This window comes from Furipterus horrens, unplaced genomic scaffold (genome assembly GCF_987537825.1).
Source record: "Furipterus horrens unplaced genomic scaffold, mFurHor1.1.pri manual_scaffold_10, whole genome shotgun sequence".
NCBI lineage: Eukaryota > Metazoa > Chordata > Mammalia > Chiroptera > Furipteridae > Furipterus > Furipterus horrens.
In genome coordinates, this window is record NW_028327180.1 from 42,526,527 (window position 1) to 42,540,901 (window position 14,375).

At 50.8% G+C, this 14,375-nt stretch overlaps 1 protein-coding gene across 1 annotated transcript; it reads right to left on the reverse strand.

Moving 5' to 3' along the window:
- Positions 1 to 4,829: 4,829 nt before the first annotated feature.
- Positions 4,830 to 13,726, reverse strand: CDC37 (cell division cycle 37, HSP90 cochaperone). The gene is made up of 8 exons (XM_090289551.1): positions 13,522 to 13,726; positions 8,600 to 8,881; positions 8,148 to 8,256; positions 7,922 to 8,037; positions 7,716 to 7,838; positions 6,612 to 6,794; positions 6,440 to 6,511; positions 4,830 to 5,375 (listed from the first exon to the last, which is right to left on the reverse strand). Exons 1-8 carry the CDS (start codon positions 13,621 to 13,623, stop codon positions 5,226 to 5,228), a joined length of 1,137 nt encoding a protein of 378 aa, XP_090145677.1. The 5' UTR covers positions 13,624 to 13,726; the 3' UTR covers positions 4,830 to 5,225.
- Between the last annotated feature and the right edge of the window lie 649 nt (positions 13,727 to 14,375).

Below are 14,375 nucleotides of genomic sequence, written 5' to 3' on the forward strand. Positions count from 1 at the left end.
CTTAATCTTGCTGTGCCTCAGTTTACTCTTCTGCAAAATGAGGCTAGTCAGAGTTCCAAACTCAGAGGTAATCAGAGTCCCAAACATGTAAAGAGCTTAGAATAGAGTGTGGTGTGAACTGAGTGGTATTATCTTTTTCATTTAAAGACATTTCTTGCCAATCTTTCCTTTCCACTCTGTATAGACTTATTTTGCAGAATTGTTTTATTATGAAATATTTCAGGCATTCAAAAAAGCATAGGAAAAAATAAAAACATCACCTGGCAAAAGGTGGAAACAACCCAGGTGTCCATCAACAGACGAATAAACCAACAAAATGTGGTGTATATATACAATGCAATATTATTCAGTAATAACAAGGAATGAGCCCTGGATGTTGCGGCTCAATGGGTTGAGCACTGGCCTATGAACCGAAAAATTACTGGTTTGATTCCCAGTCAGGGCATCTGGCTGGGTTGCAGGCCAGGTCCCTGGTTGGGGACATGTGAGAGACAACCGATCAATGTATCCCTCACACATTGATATTTCTCTTCCTTCCTTTCTCCCTCCCTCCCCCCCTTTCTAAAATCAAATAAATAAATAAATAAATAACAAGGAATTAAAGTATGACACATATGGATGAACCTTGAAAATATTAAGTGCAAGAAGTCAGACAAAGAAGGACAAATACTATATGATCCCACTTACATGACGTCCCTAGAGGAGTCAGATTCATAGAGATATAGAGTGGTGCGAGCCAGAGGCTGGGGGAGGAGAATGGGGAGTTAGTGTTTAATGGGGACAGAGTTTCAGTTTCTGGGTATATGTGCAAAAGAAAGCAAGGACTCAAAAAAAAAAAAAAAATACTTGCACAACCATGTCCATAGCAGCATAATTCACAATAAACAAGAGGTGGAAACAATCATGTCCATTGATGGATGAATGGAAAACAAAATGTGGCATATCCATAGAGTGGAATATTATTCTGCTTTAAAAAATAAAATTCTGACACATACCACATTATGGGTGAACTTTGAAAATATTATGCTAAGTAAAGTAAGCCAGATACCAAATTACAGATATTTTATTAATGATGAGTCAGCGTTTAACAGGTACAGTTTCTTGTATTTAATGCCACTGGATCGTACACCTAAAAATGGTCAATTGTATGGTATGTACATTTTATCACACTTTTAAAACCAGAATTATGCAGTGCCTACCGTGTGCTGTGTTCTAGGTCTAAATCCCTAGGTCCTGGGATTTAGCCATGAACAAAATAGGAATCCTTGCCTTGGAGGAGCTGACACAAACCAGATAAATACTAAGAAGTAGAATTTATGGATGTTGGAACATGGTGATTGCTAGGGACAAAAAAAGTTGATAGCTAAGGGGTACTGGGTATGGAGTCTAAATTTTCTTGGACCCAGCACCATTCCAGGCACCCAGCACCATTCCAGGCACCCTGCAGGAGCCGCAAATGTTTGTTGCCTGTGAGTAACTGCGGCCTGAGGGCTCCCTCCTGTGGCCACAAAACAAAATAAGTTGTAGCCCTGGCTGATGTGGCTCAGTGGGTTGAGCTCGGGACTGTGAATTGAAAGAGCACAGGTTCAATTCCCAGCCTGGGAACATGCCTGGGTAGCAGGTCAGGTCCCCATCTGGGAACGTGCAAGAGGCAACTGATTGATGTTTCTGTCCCTCTCTTCTTCCTTTCCCTCTCTCTAAAAATAAATAAATAAAATCTAAAAAATAAAAATATCACCCAGTTTCCTCATCCTGGTTTCTGACAGGTTCTGCCAGTAGGGACCAGTGGGGAAGCCTGGCAGGAGACCAGAGGTGGAAGACAAACAAACAAGTGGTATCTATTCCCCTACCACCTCCTGACCCAGCCACAGTCAAGGCAGTGACTGTGTCTCTCTGTGGCCACACAACCTGCAGGGATTTCCTGCCCCGTACTCCTTAGTCCTGGACTCAATAACAGTTCTCTACTGCTGCTAGTTCTTGGGTATCTTCCTGGAGCAGAATAACAGACACCACCACCCCCCGCCACCACCACCAAAGAGCCCATGACTATGTTATGCTACATAGCAAGGGAGGATTAAAATTTCAGATGGAATTAAGGATGCTAATCAGCTGACCTTAAAATAGGGAGATGAGCCTGAAGATGTAGTCACAAAGGTGCTTAAAAATGGAAGAGGGAGGCAGAAAAAGAAGTTGGAGTGATGTGATTCAAGGATTTCACTCATATTTGCCATCTTTGAAGATGGAGGAAGGGGCCATGAGCCAAGGAATGAAGGCCTTCCCTAGAAGCTGGAAAAGGCAAGGAAGCAATCCTACCCAGAGCAGCCTCCAGAAGGATCAGAGCCTGGCCAATGTCTTCATTTTAGCTTGGTGAGACTTCTGACCTATAGAACTAGAAGATAATATATTTGTGTTGAAGCTGCTAAGTTTGTGGAAATCTGCTAAGCAGCCATAGAGAACTAATACACTCAACATAGTTTGTTCACTTTCCAACCCTGCTCACATCACTGACACCAGTCCCTCTTCTCTTTTGAGTGAAATTCTGTTTCCCACTAAGCAGCCCTACTTCTGGGAATTTTTCCTACATGTGGGAAGTCCATAATCGTGGGAAATGGTACACATAAGGGCATTCCTTGTGGCATTACTTGAAAAAGTGAAGATTAGAAGAAACCCAAGTGTTTATCAAAAAGGGGCTGGTAAAATAAATGCTGAGATGTGCACATACTGGAGTTTTCCATGCAGGGGAGAAAGAATGAGGAAGTACTGCAGGTCATATTGTTCAGTGAAAAAAACAAGGTACATTTCAGAGTGGACTACTTTTTGTGTAAAAAGAAGGGAAAGGGATAAGAATGATATGAGCCCTGGCTGGTGTGGTTCAGTGGATTCAGTGCTGACCTGTGAACCAAAGGGTTGCCAGTTCGATTCCTGGTCACAGCACATGCTTGGGTTGCAGGGCCAGGTCCCCAGTCCCTAGTTGAGGGCGTGCAGGAGGCAACCATTTGATGTATCACTTGCACATCGATGTTTCTCTCCCTCTCTTTAAAAAAGAGAATTTGATTTTGCAGAAAGAAATCTTGGAAAATCACAAGAAACCATAAACAGTGGATTCCAGATGTTAGGAGAAGCAAACTAGCTGAGTGGAGGATGATTAGAGGGGGAAGTGCTTCACTGTGAGTCCCTTAATAGCACTTGATGTTTTAAATCCTGTGTCCTACTAGAGCCAGAGCTAGTGAGAGCAGGTGAGGCATGAACAAAGGGGACGTCAAAAAAAAAAAAAAAGAAAGAAAGAAAAAGAAAACCCTCTGTAACCAAGATAAATACTTTAATGCAATATTTTCAAAAATCACAATGAACATAAAAGTCCGTGATGAACAAAATATAGAAATTTTAGGAATCAGTTACAGTGCTGAGTTATAGAAAAGCCTGAGACAAAAGGAAAAATTGGGACTATGGAGTGCCTTTGAAAGTTTTCACAGTAAAGAATTTAAAAGTTGGCAACCCTGGGTGGGTGAGGTTTATCCAGGGCCGTAGGATGCCCCTCCCATGCCCTCCAGATCCCCCACTTGCCTTTCTCATCCATGCGAAGACCATTAGGTGATGCAGCTCACTATTGCCCCCTTGTGGTGACCAGCTTAGGCACAACATCATTCTGAAGCCCTTAGCTTTGGCAAATGTTTACTTAGGGCCGGCTGTGTGCTAGGACCCCATGTATGCACTGTGACTATCTCAGGACCAGGAAAGACTCCATCTGTGATGCATTGTATCTGTTATGCTCAGAGCAACAATGGACACAATACAAAGGCTGGCAAAGCCAGGCACTTGGACAGGTGAAGCAAGCTGCAAGCTGCCTGGCTGGTCAGGAGGGGCAACTCAGAAGGCTGGTAGAGGGCTTCTGGGAGATGGCACTGAGCTCTGGCCTGAGTAACAAGCAGCTGCTGGGGGTGCTGACCCCCAGAGGGGCTGGAAGATGCCTTCACTGGTTTGATATTTCATATCTTAATCTGGTATGTCCTTGCTCATTGTACTATTCCTTCAGGCCTTTCCTGGGGCACAAACATTTCATTATCTTTTTAAAGGAGCCCCATTTGCAGACACTATGGGAGAGTTTAGGCAGAGGGACAGGCATGTGCCCAAGCCTACATTTGGTTTCAGCACATGTGTGCCAGGCACCTGCTTGCTTGCAGCACCATGTCCTTTCATCACAGCCCTGGAGGCACTACCATTCCTCTCATTATACAGAGGGGGCACTGAGGCTAAGTTGCCCAAACTCATGCCGACACAGAAACTTCAAGTGCTTACAGATGGGCAAGGCAAGGAGGGAGTAGGCAAGAAGAAGAGTAGGGGTACACAAGAGGAGGGCAGGGAGGTGACTGGGCAGATGGTTCAGGGCCTGGTGGGCCTCAGGAGGGCGTTTGGCTCCCACTGCCAGAGGGACGTGCTGATTTGTGTTCAGAGGCACCTCTGGCCGCTGTATGTTGGGGTCTGGTGTGGGGCAGGTGTCCAGACCAGAGGTGATGGGAACCTGGGCCAGGGTGGAGGCCCTGTGGGTACAGAGAGGTGGTCAGACTGAAGATGTTTTGGAGGCAGCTGCCCACATGGAAGATGAGAAGGGGTGAGGGAGACTTAGAGGAATAAGATAAGCGAAAGACTGAGAGGTGAGAAGCAGGTGAGAACTGTGATGGGAGAGAATGGACCAGCATGTGTCTGGAGCACAGGAGCTGCCCAGAGAGCTGGAGGGCAAAGTGTGGAACTCACGGGCTCAGCCACCAACACTCACTGGGTGCCCCCCACCTCCAGAGAAGAGCTGTGCCAACAGCCCTTGCAACGCGCCGTACAGAGCATCTGAAATCCTTTATTGGAAGATCACTGCTGTTTACCATATAGAAGACTACACAGTTGACAAACAGTAGAAACAGCCCTGTGACTGGAGCAGGTCCTTCGGCTGGGGACCCTCCCTGTCCCCTGTGGATCAGCCTAACCACCTCCGCCCCTCCCTGGACCCCTGGGCCTTTGGCATAATGCTGACAGGGAGCTGCAGGCAGTGAAGTTCCCCGACTCAAAGCAAGACTTAGATGAGTGCTGGCAGGAGGGGGCACGGGGGCAGGTCTCCCAGGCTGGGGGTTGTGGGGCAGTGAAAGAGGCCAGGAGCTAGGGCAATGGCATCTATTTAGTTTTCTGAAAAGGGGCGCACAGAAGCCTACAGGCAGGCAGGTGGCGGCCGGGGTAGGTCACACGCTGACATCCTTCTCATCTGGCTTGCTGGGTTCCAGCAAGGGGTCCCCGGGGCCCGCCTCCTCTCCCTCCTTGGCCTCACTGGACTTGGAGTTGGGGACCCAAAGGCCTGAGTCGATGCAGCGCTGCATGTGGTACTTCGCGTCCTACAGGGAGAAAGGTAGATGGGTGAGGCCAAGCTGCCACCTCCAGGTGGCCCACCTGTCTCCTGCACATCCTCAAGTCTGCTTATTGCTTATTCTAGATCCAAGCTTTCCTAAAAGACTATCTGCAATGATGGAAAGGGTCCATAATCTGCGCTGTCCGACATGGTGGCCACCAGCCACATGTGGCTGCCAGTGCAGGTGAGGGACTTTCAATTTTCCTTAACTAATTCAAACTTAAATTGTGGAGGTCTAGAAGGGTCAGCAAATATTTTTGTAAAAGGCCAGATTAAAATTTTTTGGCTTGCAGGTTGCAATTACTCAATCCATCACTCCTCAACTCTATGGTTGGTTATAGCACAAAATCAGTCCACAGACAACGTGAAACTAAATGAGCATGGCCTCTGTGTACCAAAGACAGGCAGTGAAGTTGCCAGTCAGAGTTTGAAGACCCTTGGTCTAGATGCTCATTCTCCACAGAAGCTTCTAGAAACCCCAGAAAAGATCATCTGACTGGATCCATTTTATAGATGAGAAAATGGGTATGGCCAACCAGTAAGCCTACTGGCAGGAATGGGGTCAAACCAAGCTCTATTAAGACTCATCTTCCAGCACTGTTTCTGCTCCCAACAATAATGACAGTCAAGGTATCTACCACATGCCTAGCCCTCCCCACATATTTGGCCAATTAATGACAAGAGAATATGGTTTGACAGGGTAACTGATGCTGGGGAGGAATCCCCTCCTTGGTCTACCTTGAGTCAATGGCAAGATGGGGTTCAGCATGGTGTGTCGGCTGTGCTTATAAACAGACCACAGTGACAGTGACAGTGACACTCAAGTCTGGATGCTGGGCACACAGCAGGTGCTTGATAAATGTGAGTGTGTAACACCTGACTGCTTCATGTGCTAGCCACACAGTGACCCATCCTCCCTTATTTCTCCCAGAAGCCCAAGGGACTGTTTTACCAGAAACATGGAGAGCTGGGCTAGGGGGGTGCTGGGGGACACATTGCTGGTCCCGCTGCTCAGCATGGCTAGTGGGTGAGCCTGGGGCAGTTACTTACAGTGGGGTCCATCTTACTAATGGCATCTTGGAGCATCTGCACGTCCTTCACATCAAAGCATTTCTGGAGTTCCTATGATAGGCAGAGGGACTGAGGTCAGGTTGGGTCCCTTGGACCCTTGGGATCCTGCTGGCTACCTGCCTGCTGCCTGCCTGGGGCTGAGGCTCCGCACCTCAGGGAGAGACTCGTAGACCTCCACAGGGTCCAAACCACCAGGGCCGAGCCGCTTCTTGCGTTCCTCCTCCTCATACTCCTTCATGGCCTTCTCGATGCGCAGCTTGGCACGGCCCCGCACACGCTCCTTGAAGGCCTCCAGCTCATCGTTGAAGCCTTCCATGTACTGGCGGTCTGCTGTCTGTGGGGAGCAGAGGGGCTTGCTAGGCAGGACTAAAGGACCCAGGATCCTCCTGCTGCCAGTCTTCAGAGACACCCTGGGGCTTGGGCCTCTTCTTTACTCCATCTAGTCTCTGCCTCTAAGCTCAGACTTGACCACCTATGCAGGCTGACCTCAAAAGTACTGCGGTTCAGTTCCAGACCACTGCAATAAAGTAAATGTTGCAGTAAAGCAAGTCACATGAATATCTGGTTCCTCAGTGCATGTAAGTTATGTTTACAGTATACTGTAGTCTAAGTATGCAATAGCATTATGTCTAAAAAAATGTACATACCTTAATTAAAAGATACTTAATTGCTAAAAAATGCTAACCATCATCTGAGCCTTCGGCCAGTCGTAATCTTTTTGCTGGTCTTGCCCTATTAACATCAAAGATCACTGATCACAGATCACTCTAACAAATATAGTAATAATAAAAAAAACCCCACACAATACTTGCTAAGTGCAATAAAGTGAAACGCAATAAAACGAGGTGTGCCTGTATGCTAATGCCCACCTGCCTGCATATCCCCTTGAACCAGACTCTTGACACCCACTTCCCTCAATGTCCTCCTGTGGGGATTTTCATAGGCACCTCACATGCAACACAGCCACTCCTGAGCTCTGGATCATGCCCCCCATCCCACCCCAATCTGCCTTGCCCTCATTCTCCTCAGCTCAGCATGGGGGGCTCTGTTCTTCCAGGTACTCAGGGTAAGAAATCTGGAGGTATCCTTGATTCTGTCCCCCATCCTCTTTCAAAACAACTTCTTACCTCCGCCATGGCTCAGCCCTCTCCTGATGTAAAAGGTTCTGATCACAGAGACCTAGGTCCCGCCATGGACCAAAGGCTGGTTCCCTAAGGACACCCCTCACCTCACCCCAGCTGCTCAGGGCCTCTACCTTGATCTTAGTGAAGAACTGCCGGAAGCAGGCACGAGGGTCCACCTTCAGGCTCTTGGCCAGCTCCAGGATGAACTGCATGACAATGGTCTGGTGTGCCACTTGCTCCATGAGTGCACATTTCTGACAAGGGAGAACCGGCAGTGTCACCAAGTGGCAACCTGTGGCTAGAACCTTTCCCCAGCCCCAGGGGATGCTCCACTGACCTCTTCGACCTCTAGGTCAATACACCAGATGACCAGGTAGTTGGCTGTTTCCTCACACACCAGGTGGGAGTTGTCTGACAGGTACTTCTGACTGTCATCCCAGCGGTGGAGCATGCCTACAACAAAGTGTTGATAGGGTGCTGGAATGACCCAGAGGCAAAAAGCCAGCCCCTGACACATGCAACCCCCCCAAGCCCACACTGGTGGACCCCTGCACCCAGCTCACCAAAGTGCTTAATCTGTTTCTCATACTTTTCCACAAAGGTCTTGTGTTTCTGCTCCCTCGCCTCCTCCGACTCCTCCTCCACCTGCTCGGGCTTGGTATTGACCATGCTCTGTGGTGGGGCAAGAGGGGGAGTGGGCTGGGGTGAGGCCTTGGAGTGCCTCAAACATGGCCGGGTGGGCCGTGGCCGCCGTGCCCATCCCATCCACGGTGGAGGTGGTGATGGCGCCATGAACATCAATGTGGCAGGAGCATGAGCGTGGCACCTGTGGCCTTGGACTAGGGCCTTCGGGCAGATCAGAAGGGGACCGGTGGGGTGCTTCATCCACTTGGCACCTCGTTCCTCCCACACCCCCATCCATCCCTCCCTTGACCAGTGCAGTCCTCAACACCCCCCAAACTGCCAATGGCCTTGGAGCCCACTCAGGTACGATCCCCACCAGCCCCCTGCATACCTTGCTGAAACCGTCTTTGCTGAGCGTGTCCACGTTCCAGGGCATGCTCTTCTCCTTCTTGCGCATCTCCTCCATCTTCTGTTCCCAGCTTCGCTCCTCCTTGTGCAGCTGCTGAGCCTCGGCCTGTAGCCGCTCCAGCTCCGCCTTGCTGCCCTCTCCCTCAGCCACCTCCAGCTCCTTCAGCTTCCGCTGGCACTCAGCCAGCTTGCGCTTGCACTCACGGCAGCTCCTGTCCAACTCTTCCTTTTCCTTCTGGAACTGCTCCATGCGCTCTACCCGGGCCTGTGGGCACGAATGGCCCATCACTCTGGGGAGCAGCCTATCCATTGACCCTGGCCCCAACCCAGCCAAGGGCTTCCAGGATACATGTGGGATGGTCACAAGGAATGTCTACACCAACCTGTGTCCTGGGTGCCCAGCTTCCACACTCACCCCACAGGTACCTATGCACACCTGAGTCAGGGCAGGTCCCTCCACTGCTCAGAACTCTTCACAGCTCCCACCTCACTCAGAGCAAAAGCCCAAGTCCTCCCTGAAGCCCAAAAGGCCCTGCACGATCTGCCCTGTTACCTCTGTGCCTTCATCTCTTCTGGTTCCAGCCACACTGTCTGCCTTACCTTTTCTTGAACCCATTTCAAACCTCAGGGCCTTTGTACTGGCTGTTCCTTCAGCCTGGAACACTCTCTCCCCAGGTTCCCCCCATATCTTACTCCCTCACATCCTTACCACCTTGACTCAAATGTTAACTCATCGGTGAAGCCCTCCCTGACCACCTTACTAAAGGTCAAGACCTCCCCTTACTCTTATCCTGCTGTATCTTCCTTCTTAGCATGTGTCACCTGCTAACACCCAGTGACAATTACTTATCACGTTTTGGGCATTGTCCCTCTCCAAGGATATTGGCTCCATGGAGGTGGGGATATTTACTGTGCCACACACACTGGCACATAGTAGGTGTTCACCAGGGTCTTAGGCTCCCCCACTTCCTCAGAATCTCGACAACATAGGGTGCCATCCTCTGTCCCCCAAACCTTCTCAATCCACCTCTGCCTGGGTGTCCCACAGGCATCTCCAAGTCCATTTTACCCCCCCCCCCCCCAAACCTGGTCTTCTGCCCTGTCCTCCCTCAATGAAGCCACTCCTATCCCATCTCCTGCCCCCAGCTGAGGCCTGCTCATTGGCCCCTGCCCTGCCCTCCTGCCCTGGCACTAAATGCTGATGGTTTTCACTCTTTGATGGTTCTCTAATTCACTCCACCGCCTGGATCGCTAACAAGGCCCCCTCAGCTGTCTCCAGGATAGCATGCCCTCCTGAGCCCTAGTTTGGTGCCCAGTAGCCTCCTGACCCTGGATGTTGTACCCGGAATGTCCGCTTCCACTGTGCCCTAAGCTTCGTGAGGGCAGCCAGCTCACTCCCCTGTTGCTCAGTCCCCATGCAGACCCATATCAGATCGCTCAGCCCTATCTACTCCCCAGCCCTGCTGGGCTCCACCATCACCTTCCTGGGCTCCTGGTAGTGCCTGCTCAATCCGGAGCCATTGACTAAATCCAACACTACCTTCACTGCCATCCCCCCAAATCTAGGCTCAGAAGCTAAAAGAGGAGTCTTTGAAACATACACATCTGACTACAGCTTTTCCCACTACCCCATCCTGGAGTGTATGGGTTAACATGGGACCCGTGACCCCTGCTGCAAGCTGCCCAGCTGGCACCAAGGCCCTATGCAGGACGGGGTCCCACCCTCCTCTCTCAACTCTGGGTCCCAGGCAAATGCTGGCCCCTGTGGTTCCCCAAATGCACTACCTCTCCCCTGCTTTTTGGCCTCTGCACATGCTGTCCCTTCCACCTGGAACTCTCTTCCACTTACTCCATTTGCTTTGCCCCAGTCCCAGAGCCTTCCCCAAGTGCCCTTCTATGCATCAGCATCATTGAGTCCCAAAAGCCCCTGTGATCATTAGCTAATGTGAGAATATGCTGGAGGACAGCCTCAGAGCCCCAGAACTGGAGTCACATTCCATAGTCACTGTGTACTGCCTGGGTGTCCCCAGGCCTGATCCCCTAACCTCTCATAACTTGTTTCTTCATCCATCAAATGCAGAGAACACCAACCTCATGAGATTGCACTACGAGAGGCAAAGAAGATTATAAATTAAAGCAAACGGTCTAGGGCCGTGGATGCCCAGCAAGCACCATCCTCACGCTGGCTACTATTGTTACTTTTTGTCCAAGGGGACAATCGCTCTTTGAGCAATGTTCTGGGGCTTTGACGAGGAAATGTACTTCGAGTGCTTAGTTTGATTTCTGGCTCAGGGTAAGGGCTCATTAACTGGGAATGATTGTTACTACATCCTCACAGCACCTAGCTCCGCCACTTCTACTGCTGACATGTCCTTGGTCAAGTCCCTAAAACTTCCCTGTGCCTTAGTTTCCATCTCTGTGAAATGGGGCCTCATAGGGTTGCTGTGAGGACCAAATAAACGACCCCACGGCAACAGCTGGCAACACAGCACTCAGTGTCTTACTGCTGCCATCACTGTCACGGCCACTGCCACCAGAATGCTCTGCTAACTCTCTTTTTTGCCTATTAGAGGCTATATCTCCAGGTTGTAGCACTCGGCCAGGCAGACAGTGGGTGAGAACTGAGAAACCTGGGCCCTTCTCTGGTGCTTCATGGGACTGACACAGCCAGTCCTGAGCCTCAGTTTACCCCATGCAGATAGGGGTCAAGAAGGCTCTAGCCTCACAGAGGGATAAGGAAAAACAGCACTGGCCTCTGCAACCTCCTTTTCTCCACAAGGACCTGTGTCATCCTGGAGCCTTCTTGCTGACTTGTGAGGGGCTCTCAGTTGGGTATCATGGCTGGCCTTGGGCAGCAACAAAAACCTACTACCCTGCTGGTCTGCTGGGCAGCCATCATGCTCTTCCCCGTGTCCTTTGAGTGGCCGCCAGGTAAGCTGAAGCTAAATAAAGGCCTCTCAGAGCTGGCAGGGGCCTGCCTGGCCTGGGCTTTACACCTCCACCAGGGGCTAGAGCAGGTTGAGAAGGGCAGAAGCTATGGCAGTGGGCAGGGATGCCCTCGTGCCTTACAGGTAAGAAAACCAAGGCTCATGGATCTTAATTTGGCACAACTCACTGGAAGGACCACAGGAAACCAGTGGAAGATGACTGAGAAAGGAAGCCGAGGAGGTGGGACTCACCTCTTTCCTTCTGGAACCTTTGGAAGTTTTTTGTTTTTGTTTTTAAAAGCATGAGAGCGAATTACCTAAATAATAATGATGAAGACAGTGGCTAAAGTTTACAGAGAGCTTTCACATGCTAGATACTGTCCTAAAAGCATTACACACATTAAATAAATAAGGTCACCTTCATTAGAACTCCAGGGGTTGATACTATGAATATTCCTAGGTGGGGAAACTGAGGCACCAAGAGATGAAACAATTTGCTGGAGGTAATGCAGCAAGTTAGTATTCAGGAGCCAGGATTTGAACACAGGTGGAAAGGCCTGTGCTCAGAAGCTCACCAGGCTACAATATTACTAATCAAACTTTCCCCTGAGGGCCTGAGCCAAGTTCTTTTCAGACCTAACCACATTTCATTGGGCTAGGATTAGAACCCAAGCTTGCTGGATACACTCTAGCAGCTTGCCCAGCAGATATAATGCTCAAGAGACTGCTGCTTTAAGAAATGGGTTGGAAATGGGACTGGGGACCAGATGTATGGACTAATGCCTTGGCAGGATGGGAAAGAGCCCTTCTAGGACCTTCTGAATAAATGACTGGGAGCTCCCATACAGAGGGTGGGGGTGGAGCATTCCTAACCAGAAGATTCTGGGAGGTACACACCCTCAGTTTGAGAGCACAGGTATGTGGATACAGCAGCTCTGATCTGGGGGAGCAGGTTAAAACACTAGGTCGTATGAGAGCCATTCTACTGGTCTGTGAGCACTGTTGGACAGGGAGAGAGGTAGGCGGACACTCAGACTAGGATTTGGAGGCAAATGGATAAAATAAGGGGCAGTGAATTTGGAATCAGGCTGCGAGAGAGTGCCTATTGAGTAGGGACAATTTGGGTGTCTGAGAGCAGCAGGCCAAGCTGGGGTTAGGCAGAAGGTGGAGTGGGTTTGAATGAGGTGTTCTGATGCTGGCAGAGGTTCCTATAGGGAGCTGGTCCTGGGGTGTGGGTGGTGCCTAAGTCTGCAAAACCAAGTAGCAGCAGGGGCTCTGGCTGGAAGGGAAGCCACCAAGGCAGGGTTTCCTGGTGTCACTGGAAATGGTGTCTATAGTAAGTGAGACAAAAGAAAACAGCTGGAATTGGAAGGCTCCATCAGGGTAGAGCTGCTAATTCGGTTTGAAGGAAAACTGGGTTTCAAAACTCCAGTCTTAGGTGGGGCTGAAGAGCCTAGCAGGGAAAGACGTTGTGAGTGTGAGGTGGCAATCCCACGTCAGGAACAGAAATCCCAGGGGAAGTCAGAGTTCCTGTTCTGCTTGAAGGAGTGGGTCTCTGGATCTGAATAGGAATAATTCTCAAACCCGGGGAAGCACATCTCAGAAAAGATTCAAAGTATTAGGGACTCTAGGAACTGGGGAAAGACGAATAGGATATCCAAGATCAGACGTGGGTATCCGAACAGGATCAGGGTCCAGACTTTGAGGCAGAGTTCTGGGTGTAAGTCGAAGGTCCCAGACGAGACTAGGGGGCAGTCCCGAAGCTTGTCTTGGGAGTCTAGACTATGAGGTAGATGCCCTAGGGGTCCAGGCAGTTCTGAGGTCACAGAGTTGAGCCCCGGGAGATATTAAAAGTCCAGACTGTACTGTGGAAATCCCAGGTGTCAATGGCCGGTCCCGGGAAGTATAAAGGATCAGGAACTCTGGAGTGGAGTCCCGGGAGGTGGGGGAGGGAAGGGGTTGGGCACGAGTGCTCTACCTGGTGCCGCCAGCGGAAGAGACTGGCCGTGTCGATGTTGGGGTGCGTCTCGTCTTCATCGTCAGACACCTCGATGTGGTCCCATACGCTGTAGTCCACCATCTTGTTCTGTGGCCCAGCCCGCTTCGGCTCCGAAGGCGGTAGCGGCAGCGGCAGCAGAGCCTCACGCCTGGCCCGCGGAACCCCGCCCCTTCCGCTTCCGCCGAGCCGCGCACGCCTAGCCCTCGGCTGACGCCACATCCCTAGTAACTGCGGCGGCAGCTCTGGCCAGTGAGCTTGTCTTAAAGGGCTTTGAGCTAGTGTTTCTGCTTTCAGGAGCCCCAGCGGAGATCTCGCCTTATCCGGAGTGGGGTCCTGGCTAGGCACCTCCTGGGGGTATGCGTGCGGGCGCCCTAATCCCTCGGCCCCCTCATCTCCCGCTGTCTTACAGTGGGAGTTTGCGGCACGCGCAGGTGGGGGGCAGTTGGTGAGAATGAGGGAAGGGGTTGTTCTCTTAGCCAAGCCGCAGTGACAGCCTGAACCTCGGCGAGGAGACCCGCCTCCTGCCCCGTGAATCGGCGTGGGATGTGATCTGAGGGGACCTCCCCAAAACGAAGGGTGCAGGACCCTGCCCTGGGAGGGTCTAAGGGGAGGAGGGATATGAACCTGCCCTTGGTGGGGTCTGAGTTGGCCGCGATGTGGCCCTACCTTGGGAGCTGGTATTTTCTCGTCTCGGACTACACCCTCCTTGTCCCGCTCCTATCTTCTGCCACTTCTGAGCGGGAATTCGCGTAACACCCCCTCTTGAATCACCCGGACACCGCCCCTCCGCCCCCATGTCTCGGAAGCGCATACACGGCGGCGTCTCTTGCGGC

Excerpts from the sequence above, each read along its gene's own strand:
- CDC37 (XM_090289551.1), bottom strand. The coding sequence starts at position 13,623 with ATGGTGGACTACAGCGTATGGGACCACATCGAGGTGTCTGACGATGAA. Across the intron at positions 6,512-6,611 it reads TCTACGAGTCTCTCCCTGAG|GAACTCCAGAAATGCTTTGA; the intron begins GTGCGGAGCCTC and ends TGCCTATCATAG. Across the intron at positions 5,376-6,439 it reads TTAGTAAGATGGACCCCACT|GACGCGAAGTACCACATGCA; the intron begins GTAAGTAACTGC and ends TTCTCCCTGTAG.